General features: G+C 33.9%; 1 protein-coding gene and 2 long non-coding RNA genes across 4 annotated transcripts; 2 read left to right on the plus strand and 1 right to left on the minus strand.

The window, feature by feature from the left end:
* Positions 1–7,833: 7,833 nt before the first annotated feature.
* Positions 7,834–12,279, minus strand: LOC103497253 (uncharacterized). 2 transcript variants are annotated; one of them, XR_007822865.1, is made up of 5 exons: positions 12,072–12,279; positions 11,733–11,950; positions 8,933–9,002; positions 8,502–8,643; positions 7,834–8,388 (listed from the first exon to the last, which is right to left on the minus strand). It is a non-coding gene; the product is annotated as an uncharacterized LOC103497253 (long non-coding RNA). The 2 variants fall into 2 exon arrangements; XR_539365.3 differs by having other exon boundaries at positions 7,834–8,643.
* A 3,349-nt stretch (positions 12,280–15,628) lies between these two features.
* On the plus strand, positions 15,629–16,615 carry LOC127150492 (uncharacterized). Its single transcript, XR_007822866.1, has 3 exons — positions 15,629–15,830; positions 15,913–15,990; positions 16,209–16,615. It is a non-coding gene; the product is annotated as an uncharacterized LOC127150492 (long non-coding RNA).
* A 2,112-nt stretch (positions 16,616–18,727) lies between these two features.
* Positions 18,728–19,981, plus strand: LOC103497502 (uncharacterized). The gene is made up of 2 exons (XM_051088440.1): positions 18,728–18,760; positions 19,139–19,981. The coding sequence occupies exons 1-2, from the start codon at positions 18,728–18,730 to the stop codon at positions 19,979–19,981; spliced, it is 876 nt and encodes a 291-aa protein (XP_050944397.1).
* The last annotated feature ends 361 nt before the right edge of the window (positions 19,982–20,342 follow it).

The raw sequence follows: 20,342 nt of genomic DNA on the forward strand, positions 1-20,342 counted from the left end.
TGATGATATTCCAAAAAAATTGGAGACAGTGGAAAATCTATGAGTTTTGGTGAGGCCCTGATCTGGAGAAAGGGAGTCACGTTAAAGAGGAGTCTTGCTGGGAAGTTATTTCGAAGAAGTATAAGCATGGGACATCCTTCGAGGAAGGATGTGATAGGAGAAAAGGCGACGCAAAAAGAAATATTTGAGTCAAAAGTTCTATCGCGTTAAGGTAACTGATGCGATAAGAATAGCTAGCGAGGAAGAAACATGAGTTGTATCTATGCTTAAGAGAGTGTGGCGAAGAAGTAGGTGTTCTGCTAAGATGACTAGACAACCTGCTGAACAAAGTAAATGTTTGTTGCTTCCCGAGAAGATAAAGACAGTCAAGCAAGTAAAGGGTTTAACTTTTCAAGGAGATAAGTTTGGGGTCTCAAGGAAATGTGTAATCACCGCTGATATTTAGCCTACGTGTCAAGATTGGGTTGGTTGCATGACACGGTGAACCGGTAAGGTAACATGTGTAAAGCATGGAAGTAACCCTTGGATGTGAAAGGTCATTATAAACAGGGCCCAAGCAAAAGGAAAAAGGAGATTTTGGAGTTGTTAAACACTCTGATAGATTACAAGAGAAAGCTTTGAGTGTTGAACAATTGGTCCAAGGAACCACTAGGTGAGAAAAAAAAGTCGAAAGCAGAGAATGTAAAAGTTAAGGCTAAGTATTTTTGTCAGTGATTCTTCATAAATAAAACGAGTATCTTTATGAAAGATCTTTGTAACAAATAATTGTTTCTTAGGAACTTTCATAAGCAAAAATTTGTAAATTTTTCAATTAATAGAAGAAATGTTTTATGAATGATTTTTATAAATAGTTAATGTTGTGTTTGTGAACTTGATAAGTGAAAGATGTATTCTATTGATGATCGCTTGAAAGTACTCTTTTGTTAATGTTTATTGAATGATATTGTTACTATTATGATTTTATGTAAGAAAAGTAAGTTGGGAAGCTAACTTTTATGTCTGCTGATTGTAATGATTGTCTGATGTGAAAAGTAAGTTGGGAAGCTAACCTTTCTGTCTACTGATTGTAATGATTGTCTGATGTGAAAAAAAATGAGACCTATCGCAAGACACTGGTGGAAATCTCATGTAACTCGCGTTGGTTGAATTTAAATCCTAGGTCTAGACGAGGGGAGAATCCCAGGACGGGACGAGCTGCCAATGTGTTCTTGAGTCTAGTGGTGGTTAAATGTGAATCCTATATCTCACTACAAGAGACAGGGGTACTCCCGACGCACAAAAATATCGGCGAAAATAAAAAGTTCGTCGGGAAAGGATATCCTAAAACAAAAATCTATTCCAAAAGAAAATCCTAAAATATTTTTTCTGAAAAAAACCCTAAAACATAAATTTAAACTAAATAAATTTTAATTTTCCACTTACCTAAAGTGGCCGGCAGAACGGCAGCAAGGACGGCGGCAAGGGACGGCGACGGAACGCAGAACGGCGACGACGATTCTCTCTCCTTCCCTCTCGGCTTCTCCTCTCTTTTTCCCTCTAAGTTTTGGTTTTGTAAATTACAGAACTGAAACGATGAAAAAGGGGATTTCCCGACGTAGTGTCGCGACGTTGGGAAATCCCCCTAAAAAAGCGTCGGGGAAAGGGGCATTCCCGACGCTCATTAAAAGGTTTTCCCGATGCTCCATAACGCATCGGGAAAAACCCTATTCCCAACGCCGTTCCCAACGCACTGTGCACGGCGTCGGGAATAGTTTGTTTTTTAAATTTAATTTACCCTTTTCCCGACGAATTCTTGCCGACGCCTTCTGGGTGCGTCGGGAAAGAGAGTTTTCCCGACGCTTTGCCCGACGCGGTGTTCATGGCATCGGGGAAACCCTTATTTTCGATGTTCCTTATGCCGACGTCATATTTTGCATCGGGAATGATCCATTTTCTTGTAGTGTCTAGGAGAGGAATAACTCACATGATGCTATTTGAATGTGAATCCTAGGTCCAGGTGAGGGGAGAATCTCAGGTCCCAGTGATGAGTTTGGAAATGCGGGATGGCTTAAGCGCGTGAAACTTATATGTACTTATTGTAATGGTGGTTTGATTTATTGTAGTTTGATGCGATGAGAACCATATGTTTTGTGAACTGACCTTGTTGTTGTTATTGTTTGGTTTTATGTCCTAAAACTCGTATGTAGTAAATATAATTCATTGACAATCATTAATAAAGTGTTTTAATATTATAATTTCAATAAGTGTTATTGATTATATTATTAGGTTTGTCTTAATAACCTAAATTCAATAAACTAACATCCTAAGCTCTTTGATGAGTCTTGAACAGTATGTAGAGACATATAGGGATCAATGTTCAAGATCAACTTATAGGGTCTATAGTATAGGGTTAAAGTTGGGTACCTTATATATCCTGGTAACACTATATGACTCACTTTGTATTTGATGCAAACACATTGATCTAATGCGTTCATGTATGCGACATGCGAGTGAGGGTATCCTATGCAATGAGTTTGCATAAGACTGGACCACGAAATAGTAATCACTAGATGTAACTCAATTAACTAGTTGGGTTTCTATTTCACTAGGATGACCTAGGTAACTTAGTCTTAATCCTGAGTATATTATGAACTCTTGTTCACGAGGGATTGTCCTTTAATTTGTATGGGTGAGAGTGGCTAGATTGCTGACTTAGTATGCTTATCATTTTGGGGACAAAACCAAGTATGGAGCTAGGAACATAATCACACAAGATGGAATATTCACTCCTTCTCGACTTTAGGGTAAGCAGATAAGTGTTCTCTTAAATGGTGTCTCCAAAACTTGAACAAAGAACCCTACCCTCTTCATGGCATGAAAGGGGTTTCTGTTTAGTGGTTGGACCATAAACAGGTTTTTCATTAGAGGAGCACTGATATTTAAGGACTAGAAGTAACCTACGGGTAAAATGGTAATTTGACCCAACTAGTGTTGCAAATACTTGTAAAGGACTAACTTACTGGTATTGGTCTATATTCATGGACACAGAAATATATGTACAGTGAGAAGAGTTCAGCTGTGAGTTTTTAGTGGAGTGTACATTAGTTAATGAATATTAATTAATGTGGTTAATGAGTTTGGTCAATTAATCACATATTGTTGTAGCTTCTGATCTGTAGGCCCATTACATCCCCTTCCTAGCTCGTAAAGGTAGTGAGATTTATTTATATTGGTTGTAATTTGAATTGTTCAAAGTTAGTTTGGAAATTAATATAATTTATGGAGATACATTATGATGTAAAGTTTTTATTTTAATTAAACTTTAATATATAAATTTAATTTTGGATATGATTCAAAATTAGTTTACGAGAGAATAAAATATTTGAATAAGTCCAAATATTAATTTAATGTGAATTAGATTCATACTAAAACTATAGGTTAAAATTTTATGTGTATATGATACATATTAAAAATAGGTTATGAGAGAAATTCATATTTGAATACGATTCAAATTTGGATTAAATTAAATGTAAGATTTTTAATTTAGAAATTAATTAATTGGAGAATTAATTTATAGTTTAGTTTATTTTCATTTAATTAAATTTGATTTAATTAAATTAAGACTATAGGTTATGTGAGAGATATTCATTTAAATATGATTTAAATGAAATATTAGTTAAATTTGATTTAATTAATTAATTAAATTATTAATTTATTTTAATATTAATATTAATTTAATATTTATTTATTAAATTAATAGGGAACGTGGGTGGTTTTCCCACGTTCCCACTTTTCTCTCAACTTCCCTCTTCTCCACACTGATGAAGAAGGAGTTACTGGTATGATTCATAGAAGCGTTCTGTGATTTTTTTTACGTACGTCGCATTCTCTCTGAAAGAGTTTTTTCTCTCCTGAAAAATTCTCTCCTTTCAATTTGGTTCCCACAAACCATCTCAATCTAGAGAATAGGAAGGTTTCCAAGTGGTGGTGCCCCAAATTGGAGTTTGGTAGTTTCAAAGTTGTCAACATGCGTAAGTTCTTTTTCAATGTAATTTTTCTTGAAAGCATGTTTAGCCATAGAAATTAGTTTTGTAATTTCTTTGGCCAATGTATTGGTATTCTTTAGGTTGCCAATTAAACTGAGTTAAGGTCTCTTTTAATTCTTCCACTGTGTAAAGGGCTTTCATCCCTTCAATTATGCCTGAAGTTGTTGTATTCTCTAAAAGGTATTTCTCACATACTCATCACTCAGTAAGTCCGTTGACTTACGTTTTAAGTTTTTTCTCTTTAGGTTGTCAGGCAATAAAGCGAAGTAAACGATGGATCTCAGTCGTGGAAGCCAAGAAAGGAGGGAAGGCAAGGTTGTTATGTAAACTTGTATGGTGTGAGAGCCATGTCATCCTACCTCGCGTTTAAGGAGTCGGTTGGTAAGCGCATCGCTCCTTAACGAAAATAGCACAATTTAGAAGGAAGGTTAGTGCAACACCTAGGTTGGTGAGGCCAAGCCCAGGGTGCGAGAAAGCAAAAGAACTGAGTCGGGAAAAGGAAATCCTGAAGGTAGTCTTTAAAGTTGGGGTTTTCGAGCAACCGAGGTGAAGGTAGAAAAGAGGTCTTTACACCTCTAGGTACTCTGTCTCAAGAAGCAGCGTTAAACAACAAAGAAAGAAAAGGAGTTTTATACTCCTAAACACCTTGGCACGAAGAGCAGCACCTTGGTGGAAGAAGAAAGACATGTAGATCAGAACTTGGTTTTATTTTTATGTTTGCAAGAAAAGAAATGTATTTGTAATTTATGAACTCCATGTAAAGTGTTAAGTTAATAGAGAGAAGAAGTTTATTTATTTCACTGCATTATCTTTTATGCTTATCGCCTAGAAGTTAAAAATTGATTAAAACGAAGTGTAAAGCACTAGGCAACGGAGCTTAGTTTAAGAGTTGTTTTCTGCTGCAAAGAGTTGTGAAGATCTCCAAGGTTTCAATTAAAGAACTTTGTGAAGAGAGACAAGTGAAAGAAGTTGTTCTGCTCATTAGGTGTTCGATGCGTCATCTTACGGAGAGATACGTGGGAGATGTCTAAGCGACACGCCCCCATCCAGTCTAGTTGGGGCGGGGCGTAATAGCTTTTCCTAATATTTATTTTAATTATTTTTTTCATTTATTTTTATTTATTTGTATATATATCATATTTATTTTAATAATATATTTTCTCGATAATCACGTTCCCGTTTGTGCATTATTTGGTACATATTAAATTTCTAATATAAGTAGAATATTTTACCATAATGTTACCATGACAAATCTTGGAAAACTAGAATTCAATGGTCTGCAACATTAAAAGTAGCAATTATTTGTCATTGGCTATTGATGTTGAGCTGCTTTGAAAGAAGAAAATACAACAATCGGTTAGAAAAAAGCGAAAGCCATGATTTTTCTTCATCATCACATTTATGAGAGATTTGAAGTCATAATATTTAGCAATAAATTAAAAGTCCTCGTATGTTTTTTAATAAACCGAAAGAAAGCTATGATTATTTAAAATTAGTTTTTCTTCCTTAAGTTCATTATTATTAGATCATTTGAGGCTACAAGATTTTAAACTAGTAAGTGATTACGATTCTCAATTATAAATAATTAGTTCAAAATTGTTGTTGTGCGTGGAGAAAAAATCACTAAGCGGATATGTTAAGAGAAGACATTTTCAACTTTTCACATCTCATATATGCTCATGAAACAAAATGTCGAGAGAAATGTTTTAAAAAATATTCTAATCTGATCTCATGTCTTCTTGTTGTTGAACAAAATAACGAGTTGTTAACACAAAATCATGAATCTCAACAAACTGGAACAACTCCATTCCTCGAAACAAATGTAGAAGCATGGGAACAATTATTATTTTTGTGGTGACCTTTTTAATCATTCAAACTTAAACAAAATTATACAAAACGATGATCATAAAGAGAAGACTCTAGAAAATAAAAATTTAAAAGATGATAAAGAAGGTATGTTATTTATATGGTATAGTTGGACATTTGTCACATATTTGTCGTATATCGAAACACTTAGTTGATCTATACCAAGCTTCCTTGGAAAAGAAAAAGAGAAAAAATGTAGTATATAATTGGGTTTATCAAGATAATGGTATATTATTTGAACCATCCAACTTGACTAATTTGGATGTGGCAAATTTCTTTGAAACTCTAGAAGAGAAGATCAACACAATTTATTAAAAAAATGTTTGTTTTGAGTTTGATAATATTTAGAATAATGTTGTTATTAAATTTGTTATCTATCTTCATGTTTTTTTGTTTTAATTTTTTGTTAATGTTAACCTTTCTATATTCCAAGTGATGTTTTATGACTTAGTGTAATTATTTATTTTTAATCAAGAAATATGCATCATTTCCTACGTTGGGTGATTAAAAAATGAGCAAAGAAGATTTATGTCTGGCAGAAAGTGCTACTAGACACTTAATACTTTCAAGTAAAAAATATTTTTCCAAATTGACTATGTTCAAAGCAAAAGTAAATACTATCAAGTTCTGCAAAACCGATTGAAGGTTTTAGAAAAACATATATTATTTTTCTTAAGAGGAACAAATTTTACCATTGACAATGTATTATTCTCTAATCAATAAAAAAATCTTCTATGTTTTAAAGATACACGTTTGTAATGGTTTTGATAATATTAAGACATATAGCAAGAATAATACTAAAGGTGTAATGGGGTCGAGTTGGATTGGGTTGAAAGTTGGGTTGGGTTGGGAGAGATTATCAGCCCAACCCATATTTTCGGATTGGTTGGGTTGATAACATGAATAACCCAAATTAATTTTCCAACCCAACCCGTAAAGTATGGGTTTGGTTGGGTTGTATTCTATTTTTTTTTTGTTCATTCTTAATGTTTGTACAGTTTAACTCTTTTCTAATGTTAATGTTGTTATACTATCAGTTTTGCACCAACAGTCATTTAGCTTTCTAATCTATCACGATCTTTTACCCTACAATCTCTTACACGATCGTTTAGCTTTCCATACTATTGTTCAACCTCTTACACGATTTTGTTTCACTTTCTATATGATTGTTTACCCTCTTACGTGATCTTTTAGCTATCCACCTTCAAAAGATCATTTACTTCTTACACGATTGGTATGTTGCGTCACTTGTATTTTGCATATGAGAGTTAATCTTTCTATATTTTTATGGGAACATGTATTTTGCATGTTGCATCACTTATACATATTAGGAAAGTAGCTTATTATATGTACTTGCCATTACAATTAGCTTATGCCCATAAGCCCAAATAGTTTCCATTTTAATATTTTTGGATGTGCATTATATGATCCAATTGCTCCACCACAACATACGAATTAGATTGGTTCTCAAAGAATGTTAGAAATATATGTTGAATTGAATTGTCTATTAATTATTAAATATCTTTAACCCTTTACAGACGATGAATTTACTACACAATTTACTGATTGTCATTTTGATGAAATAAATTTTCTTACATTAGGGGAGGAATTCAAAAGTTGGAAAAAGAAATTACATGGAAAGCATTGTTGTTGTCTCATTTAGATTCTAGTACAAATCAATGTAAATTTGAACTCTAGAAAATAGTTGATTTGCAAAATATAGCAAATCAATTCCCAGGTGCATCTATAGGTACCAAGAAAGTAACTAAGTCACATATACATGTTGCAAATGTCCCATTGAAAATTAATATCCTTGAAGGGATTAAAGCCCAACTTACACAGCGAAGTTTTAACAAAACCTTAAACTTAATTTAATTGGAAAATTCGAAATACCAATATATTTGCAAAAATAAATTAAAATACAAAGAAAATACCTACTATATCAAATTAAGGGCTAAGCATGCATTTGAACTAAACAATAGAAATACAAAGTATAAGAAGTTTTACTCTTGTTGTCATCTCTCATTTCTACAAAGCGCTAAATTGAAGATCCCACCACTTGGAACCACTCATATTCATTGAGTAATTGAGATTCATGACTTGTGAGAATCAAAATGGAATTGGGAAAAACAAAGTGAATGTTTCTAAAATTTTGGCAAAAACACCAAAAGTTACCTAAAATGACACTTAGCCATTAGTTGGCACATGGCATGGGTGGCAGAGGCTACACACATGCGCACAAGCCCCATAAAGGTGCCTGGCTGTGTGCTAACCTCACAAGAGGCCTTGTTGCGTCCCACGGCTGCTGGGCTATGTTTCGTCTTGAGCATCATGGGCACACAACCTACTACATAGCTCTGGCGCGTGCCTCATGTCGCTTGACTATGTGTTGGGCTAGCTTAATGTGTGCTTAACATACTCTTCACATTCAGCACCGCGCATGGCTTCCTTGACGCTTAACCAACGCTTAGCCATACCATCCTTTTGCCCAAAAGTCCTATGGGTTTCAAAAATAAAATTCAACTTCCAAAGCTCATAACTAGACATCCATTCACCAAATGAAGAAACTTTCTTCTACAAAGTTGCTTAAAATTGTCTTAACTATCTTACCTTAAAAGGGCAGCTTCCGATTCTAAGTATTGAGTTCTCTAGCCTTAAATCTTTGAGGATTGCTCATAATTCACTCGATAACATACCTTTGCTTTTCTTCAAGAATTGAATTCTTTCCTGAAGAGTTTTCTCCCCACCCGACCTAATCAACAAACTACACTCTTTTATGATTTGTTTAAAACAAAAATGTAGGAAAATTGATAACTTGTAGAAATACAAGTTATTATAGCAGCCTTTAAGTAGAATAATGAAGCCTTTTGTGATTGGAATAAAACATGTAGAAAAGTAAGGTAATTGACTAAGTTGTGTATTGCAGATTACAAAAGAGTCTTATGCCTATTTATTGTGTTTTAGTTTTTTATATCAGGATTTTAGACAAGATGAAGAGCAACTCGGCAATGTTAGGCGAGCAAGGATGTATGCGAACTAACCTGATGACCGATGTAGCAAGACTAGGCAAGATAAAGCACTAGCAAACAAAAGAGTGGTTGGCGTGAAAACCTGCAACAGGTGCAAAAATCTGTAAAGCTGATAAAGGACCTTTGTGACGCCGACTCAACTTTGTCAAAATTAATTAGATCCCATGATGCCTACTGTCTAGATCGTCCTATCACATCACTTTCGCCTATAAATAAAAGGTTTTTTCTTCATTTGACGTGTGCGAATTTTGTTAAACTAAGTTACAGAGAGCAAGAGCTTATTCCTTCACTCCTTTCTCTGTTTTAGGTGAGAATCTGAAAAGAGAGAGAGAGATTCCCCTCTTCTAATTTCCCTCCGTGTAAATGCAAACCTAGAGCCAAAGAGTAGAACACTTATACTCTAGGACTTGCTTAACTTTCCTGCGTTTCATTTGTGTATTTCGTAAAAATGATTTGTAATATTAACTCCATGGTTAAGAGACCTAAAGCTTTATTTATAATATCAATGTTTTTTTTTATCATTCTCCCATATTTCTTTATCTTTCCATTCATTACATGTTTAGTTAATTGGTTGCACAGTGTAAGTTTTTTAGCACATTAGAGATTCTACTTAAATGCATTATAAGTCTTGCTTAGCCAAATACGACAATCAATACCTTATTTTCTTCTAGAGAAAAGATAAAGTAGTGACTGTAATTTCTTGACGCGAATGGCCCGTGTTTCGAACCATAAGATGAGAAAATTATAGCAATACAATCTTGTTGGCGAATTTGTTTCTTGGATATATCTTAGAGATGAACCATATGTATGGCAGAGGCACTGAGAGGTTGCTCGCCTTAATAAAAAAAAATTACTTATACTTCAAACAAAGATAATAGATAAAAATTATAAATTAACTTCAAGTATTTGAATTTTGAGAGGCGAGCAAGTATTGCGAAAGCACCGAGAGGTTGCTGACCTTAATTCTGAAGTTAATAGATGCCTTGTATTTCCTTAATATGTTAAACTCTTATGTTTTACATTTGATTAATTAAATCTTCCTTCTCTTCCATGCCAAAGCACTGAGTTTATGTTTAATTGCATTCCACCACCATATTCATCATGCTACTCTCATTCGCACCATTAGTGTAAATAGTAGCTAGGAGTAATATGCTGTGCTATTTCATATGATATACTTACTGCATTAGGTTGTAACGCAAAATAGATCCATTTAATAAACTAGTTCCCTTTGTTTGACCCTAAACTTTCCAGGAAACCTCTTTCCCTGCTTGCACTTGGGCGAGAAAGATGAAAACTTGTACTAACATTTCATTATCATGCATTTAGCAATGCATAGGTAGGACATGCACCTTTTATCGCATAACCCTAACCTAGACGCCATGTTCAGTCGCATTATTAGAGCTTTTCATGATAAATCCACGAGTTACTTTGCATATATCGCATAGTACATACTTCACGCGAGTAAAAGTTATGAGTAAACAATAAAGATGTACCAAAAACAGCCAAGCCAAATGTCAGCAATTGTTCTCTAAGGTTGCGTTAAATAATAGTGTTTTCATGTCTGACTAATGACACCTTCTGCTTGTCATTTTCTAATTGATTGCATGCGTAGCCATCTATATACCACTCCACCGAACACCCTTAAATGCTTAGGACACACGATACTCATCTTGCTTGCATAAGGACTCAAAGCAGGCCACTTACTTCACATTACTACTTTCTTGTCGCCTAGTCTACACGCATAGCATGCACTAGAAGAAATCTAGTCTTTAATGTTGGGTGAAAAAAATGAAAAATGGGCTTTAATGTCGTTTTTCAAAAGGCAGATGTTTAATGTCGGTTTTAAACCGACATTAAAGATAGAGCTTTAATGTCGGTTTAAAACCGACATTAAACACCCTGCTTTTTTAGAACTGACATTAAAGCCCATTTTTATTTTATTTTTATTTTTAATTTTGTAAAAATTCAACTTTCTCTCTCTTACTTTACTCTTTTCTCAAACCCTCCCACACACTATTTTTCATCTTTCTCAAATTTCTTTCACCCTTCTCAATCTCATCACTTTCTTCCTTCTCTTCTTCGACAGCTGCCGCCACCACCACCAGCATACATCAGATTCTTCCATCCCTGTCGTCGTCATCAGTTTCTTACATCCCTTTTTGAATATGTGATGTGTTTGTTTGTGTTTCTTTTGCTTTGGATCTATTTGTCGTCTGCATCCCTAACCTCTTTTTAATGGGAAAACTGAAGTTGAGCAACTAGATAAGGTAATATGTGGTACTGTGGTTTTTTCTATTGTTGATATTTTATTAATAATATGAACTCTTGTATTATAAAAACGAGCTGCTTCTTTTTCTTCTTCTTCTTGTTGGTATGACTTGACCGATTTTTAGAACCCTAGGCACTCCAAATGAGACTATTTGGCCTGGATACTCCAAGCTACCTGGTGTTAGAGTCAACTTTGTCAAGCATCAGTAAGTTGTAAGTGCTTATCTTCTTTTTTCTAAAAAAAAAATTGGTGAAGTGTTTTTAAATGTACAAGGCGCAAGGGATATGGGTGAATTAACTTGTCATACCCAAAATAAGTTTATTTCATTTTTGTTTCACCTTCACCCTCCATGCACACACTTTAAGCAAGACCGATCCTTCCACTATAGTCACACCTGAGGTGTGACCAACCTAGCTATTTCTTCACTTCTTTATTTTCGTTCTTAAGATAAACATTATAGAAGTTCGATGATTGATTTTCGCTTTAATATCATATAAAATCACACGAAACAAGAAGAGAGAGAAAAGAGCTTTAGAGGTTTACCATGATATAGATGACAGAGGAAAAGGTGAAAGTCCAAAAACGACCAAGGAAAGAATCAACTATATAAGCACCAAAGATGGGAGTTAGCCAAATGGATCCTGACCAATTATTTACATTTCTAATCGAAGAAACCGTGTCTTCATGAAGTTGAGTTGTCAGATAATTCACTAAATTCGAAGCTATACCATAAAATGCCATCCTTTCGAACGCTTCATATCCTGAAAAAAAATATCCCAATTGGTTCACAAAAGAGAATAGTTTCGTTAAGAACACGAAACATGTCTCACATAAGCTAAATAAGAGAAACCAAAAGATGAGTTGTCGAAGAAATACACATACCTACAAGAAAAGCACAAGCTTTCCATTTGCCAGTCTTGGAAGCAAGAACTGGCTGCCACGAAGGTCCACAGTCCCATCATGGGTTAAATCTTTGGTCTCCATTAGAGAAACTAGCTTACAGTGAGACGGTTAGTTTTTGAGAAATTTAAGGAAGAAGGAGAAGAGAAGAAGGAAGTTGTTGAAGGTGGTCTCAATGATGTGTAAAAAAATGGCTATAAATAAGCTAGCAAGAACATAATAATAAATAAGGTGCTACAGGAATATATATACACACGTATTGAGAGTAGTTGAGAACTATGCGTGTTCGTGAGGAGATTGTTATTAGTGGTGTAGTTTGGTTTATGTGGAGTTAGAATCTTAGGGACCCCCTTTGCAAAACTTCGACTCAAAAATATGTGGGGCTAAATTATTAAACCAACTTTTATTTAGTCCATATAAATAAATAGTGATGCGACTACAAGAGAAGCTAGTTGTTATTATTAAAGAGATAATTATTTTTATCAATCAATCCAAATATAGTTTAATAGAGGATAAAAATATAAATTAACATTTCCAAAATCGATGATTTTATACTATTATTTAGTGATGATAGAGAAAGAAAAAACCATCTATCCTACCTTAGTGGCCAAATTCAATCAGGGTGTTTCAAGGGAGGGAGTGAAAGAGATGAAAGAAAGTTAAAATTGGTTAAAATGGGGTCATATTGATGTTGACTTGTTTGAACATTTTAAAAGTCTTTTTTTGTGTTTGATATGCGAATTTAAATGGTGCGTTTTATAAATCCTGTCAATTTCATAGTTTTAAGTTTTTATTTTCAAGTAGATTTGAAGAAGGTGAATAATTTGGTTTGCAAATATCTTTCTGTTGCATATACATGAGCATACAAAATTCAGATTTATAACATCATCTCTGTCTCAAATCAAACACATGTTTGGTTAAGAAGATTCGTTTGATTGGCAATTTAGTTTTTCGTGTTTTTTTAACATATATTTTTTTGTGCATTTATTATCTAAATTTTTTAAAATTGTTTTAGAACACTAAATCAAATTAGCATCTCTTTGATGTTGGTCATTTTCCAATCTCAAGGTGTTGTCATAAGCTATTGGTTGTTGGACGACCTGAACAAAACTCTATCGTTGAACACATACATTAGCATCTCCTTAATGTTGCTCGGTCTCTTTTGTTCCAGAAAGGGTACCTATGAAATTTTGGGAAGAATGTGTACTAACTACTACCAATTTCTTAATAAACCTCACTCCTTCCATTATATATGGCTTAGACATGATGAAATTTCTCAAGCCAAAGTTCTGATCCTCAAAAGGTAACTATCAGTTTATCAATTAATTCAAGTGAATTCTATCCTATTTTCATTTGCTTATTTGAATTTCACTATTTTTTTACAAAGAATATCAGTTGAAGAAGCTCTTGATCATGAGTGGTTTTGTGAAGTGCCTCTCCCAAAGTCTAAGGAGTTTATGCCTACCTTCCCTGCACAGCATGCTCGAGACAGGTAGCTAAATATTTCTTTATGGATTTCAAGTCTGCTTATATTTGATTCATGTGCACAACAAGCAAAAATTGAAAAAACTGGTTGAACTAAGTCATTTTTTATCGTTTAAGAAAATATGTTACATTCTGGTTTTATAGAATATAAAATATAAAATATTAAAGGCTAAATGACAATTTGGAACTTTAAGGTCTAAAAAGTTTGGGTTATCGGTTAACCTTTACTTAAAATGAAAGTGTAGCTTATAATTCATTATATGCTTCATGCAACAAGAGATTGCTATATATATATATATATATACACACACACACACACTGAATAATAATAATAATGTTAAAGGAAGCTAGAAATAGGTAGGGGTAATTAAGCAGAAGAGTACGGGAGTAGTACTGAGCGAAAGGATATAGATGAAAATGTCAATAATTGTAAAACATAAGAAAAATGGAAAGATGGAAAGGGGGGTTGCGTAGATGACTACCAAATATGTGAATATTTTTTTGGAAGAAAGGGAAAAACAAGTTGTTATAAAACTACAAACCAATAAGACATGGATGTGAAAGTTCTATTTTGTTCTTATTTGAATTCCTCCACATTTTTTATGTAATGGTTAGAGGGTAGTATTTTTGTAGATAATTGTTTTTCAGCCATTTCTGCCATCCATAGTAAGTCTCTCTTCGTGAACTTCCCTTTAATCATGTTTAAAACAAGAATTTGAAATTTATATAAAAATATTTCAAATTATATTTAAAAAAAGTGGTACGGTTGGAGATGTAACAGTAATCTCAAACCTAGTAAGGAAAAAGAGTAAAGATATTTGAAGGTGAATAGTGTACTTATGTTTATCAATAATAACTTGGACCATTATGCTAAGTATTTGAACTAGACACTTATCACATTTGGATTTCCGGCATGTTGAATCTGTTCTCGAATGATTCGGTTTGCTTTGAACCTTTTTATTTTTGTTAAATAAGTTGGTTTCTATTTTTTACGTTTTTGTTTTGTTTGTGATGTTTACTGAATTATGTAGGTTTCAGCTGCGAGAACTTGCAATTGTATATTTGTATATATTTTTTGCTTCAGCAAAGGCAGCGTGACATTGAGTTTAGGAAATCTGATGATGAACAGAGATAGAGGTAACAACATTTTCTAACGTTAATGTATTGTAGGACATTACCAAAGGCTTCAATTATGAGTAAATTTGTATGACTATGCTAAGAAATTTATGAAATTATGCTTTGTTTGGTTATCTTATGGATATTCAGCAAAGGCAGTGTGACATTGAGTTTAGGAGTATTCTTTTTCAGGTTATAGATAGTGAACATATGAGAAATTAGATATTGATTATAGCTGTATTGGTTATGGAGTTGTTTGTTGTTTTGCTTTGTAATGTAGTTATGTTGTTCAAATCAGATTCTTGTTTTTTATGGCTCTATTGTAATAATTGCTGTTTAGTCATAAGAACAACCAAGAGATATATTGTTCTCTTATCTGTGTAATCAAACAAATCACAAGCACCAAATAATATGTAGGAAATTGATGGTTCAAGTTCAAGCTTCAGTCAACTGTTTGGAATTAAGGTATTATACAAAAAAGTTTATCTTACCATGTTTCTCAATTTGTTTTTAGGAAGACTTGAATGAACAAGTTACAATATTATCTTGGTAAGACTGTTATGTGGTTGCACTTGGTTTATAATTTTTTTTTTTTGGTGGTGTTGTTTCAAATACTTAGTTTAACAATTTAGAAAAGCAGGAAGTTTAATTATGTGAAGAAAAACTGTTTTGGGGGTGACTTTATGTTGGTTCTTTTGTTTGGCAATGGAAAGACTATTATGGTGGTGACTATTTCTCAAAACTTGAGTTGTCTGCAAGTGGGTTGTCTACTCCATTTCAAGTACAAGTCAAAACGTTTGAATACTTATAAAAAGAATGATCAGTACAAGTCAAAGCGTTCAAGTACTTATAAAAAGAATGGTCCGTAAGAATTAACTTTTATGATCTCAAAATTGTTTTTCTTCATTTTGATCCTGTTGTACTATCATTGTGCTGAAAGTTCGATTGATGTTGTAATCCCACAAACTCTTTTCGAATGTGATCATATCTTTACCTCTGATTTGTAGTTCTATTTTATAGTCACGATATGCTTTCCAATGCTATGAAGACTTCATATTCCGCTTTGTTAAGAATTTTGGTCACTTAGTTGGAGATTTGATACAGGAAAAGCATTGGTCTTGGCCCTTTTGGAGAGCTTAGGTACTTTTATAATAATTATTGATATTTAAACGGGAACTTCAAAGGTGTTGCTTGAGGGCTTATATAGAGGGACCTTTTACAGGTATCCTGCACATCCTTTTGCTGATGGAAGAGGGATGTTTCCCGAGATTTGTGAGTTTCATTGCTATGATAAATACATGTAAGTCTGAAGTTTTTTATTTTTCTTGATTTTCAACTAATATAGTCAATCGTCATCTTCAGTTCTCTTATGATTTACTTAAATAGCTATAACGGTTGTTGCTTTAGTTAATGTAGTTAATCGAGGAGTGAGTTTTTAGTCTCTTAATTTAATTTATTGATAATGAGAAATAGAAATATTTATGCTAACTCATGTTTTTAATTTCCTTCAAAAACAAGTTTTGGGTTCTTTTGCATATTCTGATTGCTGCCATCGATCCATCTAACCACCCTCAGACCCTTCCGCATTACGCAATAAAAGTTATGTTTGGTAACCAACCCTTTACTTTATTAATTAGTAATCAAATGTGAATATATCTACTAGCAACTAGGTCATAACATTGTTACTTAATTGAACCATTTTGATGTCTTTTACAGGGAGCATCACTAAACAAATGACCGCAATAGAAGAAATGGTTGCAAGTGAGTACAATTAGCCAGACCTTCATCTTTGTGACACGATCTTGAAGTTGGTCATTTATGAAGCGTTCTAGTTTACTATTAGTTGCAGTTTTAGTTATTGCTCTCTCAATATATTCTTTTTCTTTCTATTTTTTTTTTTAAAGGATGATCAGTGTAATAATTAAGCTTCATAATTTCTTTGTGTTTGGAGCCAAGTTGTATATAAATGTACACATTATTAAGATTTCATTTTGTATATGTACAAGTAAAAGATTTCATTTTTAACTATTTGGTGTCATACAAAATGGACAATAATGCAAGGATTTAATAAAAATAAATTTGAAAAACGACATTAAAGACATCGTTAATGTCGGTTTCAAAACGACATTAAAGACAGCTTTAATATCGGTTAAAAAACGACATTAAAGACAGCTTTAATGTTGGTTAAAAAAAATTAAAGACATCTTTAATGTCGGTGGAAAAACGACATTAAAGATGTATCATAAGCGACATTAAAGACATATTTAATGTCGGTTATCCACCGACATTAAAGATGAACCGACATTAAAAGCCTTCAATAACACCTTCAAAGATGTCGGTTTATAACCGACATTGAAGGCCTTTAATGTCGGTCTTTAATGTCGGTTATAAACCGACATTAAAGCCCTTTAATAACGCTCGCAAAGATGTCGGTCGCCAAGTGGCCTTCAATGTCGGTTATAAACCGACATCTTTGAAGGTGTTATTGAAGGCTTTTAAAGGTTTTAAACCGACATTAAAGGCCATATTTCTTGTAGTGATGCCTTACTTTCCACGTGGAGTTTATAAGCACTTCTTTACCGGCATTGACAACTCTTAGTGGCATAGACTTTGTCTTGGCCGCAAGTCCCCTTAGCTTTACACTTCAAAAATACTCATGCCACCTAGCCTTTTCTTGGCCACCTCTCACTACTCACTACCCTTTGGAGGATGGGAAGACACTCATTTGGCCGTCTAGTTCTCAACTCTAACACTTAACCAGTTTTCCTTTGCTTCTCTTCCTTCCTTAATTTACCAGCTACCTAAAACCCTAAGCTCTTCAACACTTAACAAATTTCACCACAATTTTCTTCTTTCAGACACTAAGGACCTCTTCAAGGCTAACTTATCATTTATAACAAACACAACAAGAACAACAACTTAACTAGATAAACAACTTAGGAAATTGAGGAAAAAGAGATTTATGGTTTACAATAATCCAGAAGCAAAGTCACTGAGAGTGCATATCTGAAGTGTATAATCTCATACCATTATGGAGAAATTTAAAGAGTTTATGTCGTTATTAACAACTTTTTGGTCACTCATAATCAATATCTAACCTATAAACCTTTGAACATGCTTGATTCCTTTTTTTTTTTCTAGAACTACATACTTGTAATAAACTCCAACATGAACGGATCTACTGTTTAGTAATTAAAGCATAATAAATAAATATAGAACTTTTTCAAAAATGGATTGCCAATCAATTCCCTACCCAATTGGATGATTAATAACCCCAAAAATTCGTGGTGTGCACGACAATTCATATACACTTTATTTTATGAGAAAATCAAAGTGTGTTCACAACTTTAAATGCCAATTATCATATTTTTTCTCGTTTCAAACACAACACAAAAAGGAATAATGTATAAGAGGAGACATGTGTTATGATTGTTTTTAATGTATGAGATGTTGTCAACACCATCGTTTTATTATTGTTATTTTACAAAAATGGAATGAAATGAAATTAAAAAGAAGAAGAAAAAGGAAAGTATTAGAACATTCGATTGGGTGTGGAAATTGTTTGTGGAAGTCCGATCCATGTAAACATTAAAGTCAATAGGACGGTTCAATTGGTTCAATATAATTAGGTTTCACATTCCTACTTAATGCTTTTTATTTATTTATTTTTAGCCAAAGTCAACTATATAAACTACTCTCATTTTCTTATAATTCAATGATAATATTAATATAAAACTTATGGGGACGAGAGTTCCAATTTTCGTATCCAGCTAATAAGGAGAGAGTTCATATGAATTACCAACTAAGACATACTTTGACAGACTACTTTCAAATTCCATCTTATACTTCTCAAATGTTTTGTATTCTTTTCTAATTAAAATTCAACTACCACATATCTACATCTCTCTCTATATATATTTTTAAAAGGAACCAAATTTTGTGGTAACTTCAAATTGTTGTTACAAATAAGTATTTTAAGAATGGAACATTACACTAGAAGAAATCTTGTCTTTAATGTCGGGTGAAAAAAATGAAAAATGGGCTTTAATGTCGTTTTCCAAAAGGCAGATGTTTAATGTCGGTTTTAAACCGACATTAAAGATAGAGCTTTAATGTCGGTTTAAAATCGTCATTAAACACCCTGCTTTTTTAGAACTGGCATTAAAGCCCATTTTTATTTTATTTTTATTTTTATTTTTTAATTTTGTAAAAATTAACTTTCTCTCTCTTACTTTACTCTTTTCTCAAACCCTCCCACACACTATTTTTCATCTTTCTCAAATTTCTTTCACCCTTCTCAATCTCATCACTTTCTTCCCCTCTTCTTCGATAGCTGCTCAATCTCATCACTTTTCGATCGGCTCTGCCACTTACTTGAACTACTAGACCACCGCAACCACCGGCACAGCCCATGTCGAACTTCCATCTTCACTATCGCTTCTTTTCAGTTACTCTTTATCTTCTTCTCCTTTCATTTTTCTCTCTCTTTCAGCCATTCGCAGTACGCTGATGATGAATCCGATCAAGATTCTCCGATCTCTCGCTTTCAACGCTACCTCATAATCAAAACCGCACATCCAGATCCCGATTACGCCTCCGTCGTTGCCTTCCTCAGATCTCAAGCACAAGAAATCGGTCTCCATATGCAAGTACTCGAGTTCGGTCCAGGTAAGCCTCTTCTTCTTGTGACTTGGTATGGATCAAACCCTTCTTTGCCTTCGGTTTTACTTAACTCTCACATGGACTCTGTCCCTTCCGAGCCTTCTAAGTGGCTTCATCCTCCATTCTCCGCTGTCCGAACCTCCGATGGTAAAATCTTCGCTCGTGGTTCTCAAGATGACAAGTGTATCGCCATCCAGTATCTTGAAGCCATTCGGAATCTTAGAAACCGGGATTTCATCCCTGTCCGTACGGTTCATATATCGTATGTACCGGATGAGGAGATTGGGGGTTCTGATGGAGCTACGAAGTTCGTTCAATCGAAGGAGTTCAAGGAGTTGAATGTAGGGTTTATGATGGATGAAGGACAAGCTTCACCGAGAGATGAGTTTAGGGTTTTTTACGCCGACAAATCGCCATGGTCGTTGATAATCAAGGATAAAGGAACCCCTTGCCATGGATCTAGAATGTACGATAACAGCGCAATGGAGAATTTGATGAAGAGCGTAGAGATTATCAGTAGATTCAGAGAGAGCCAATTTGAAATAGTTAAAGCCGGTGAAGCTGCTAATTCAGAAGTCATCTCTGTGAATTCTGTTTTTGTTAATGCCGGAATTCCTTCCCCCAAATGAATCCTGTTTTCATTTACTTTGACGTGCTTTCTGGTTTAGTGTGCCTGTGCATTCTGTAATAGAATTTTACGCACTTGCAGATCATCGTCCAACGTTCCTCGCCTTGTTCTTCCAAAGGAACTATTTGTCAATATTGTCGTTACGTTTGGTGCCGAGGTTAACCGAGCTCTCTGTTATCTCCAAGATATTGCTTGTGAAGGAAATTTGAAACACTTCCTTGTGGTATGCTAACATATTTGAAAACATGAGATATTTGAGAAATATGCTGCCTCAATTTTGCAAGGGTATGCTATATTGAATAGAGTTTATTTTATTATGGCTCCTAGGAAACCTGTTAGATTGCTGTTTTTGCTTTTTGACT

This window comes from Cucumis melo, chromosome 8 (genome assembly GCF_025177605.1).
Source record: "Cucumis melo cultivar AY chromosome 8, USDA_Cmelo_AY_1.0, whole genome shotgun sequence".
NCBI classification, from domain to species: domain Eukaryota; kingdom Viridiplantae; phylum Streptophyta; class Magnoliopsida; order Cucurbitales; family Cucurbitaceae; genus Cucumis; species Cucumis melo.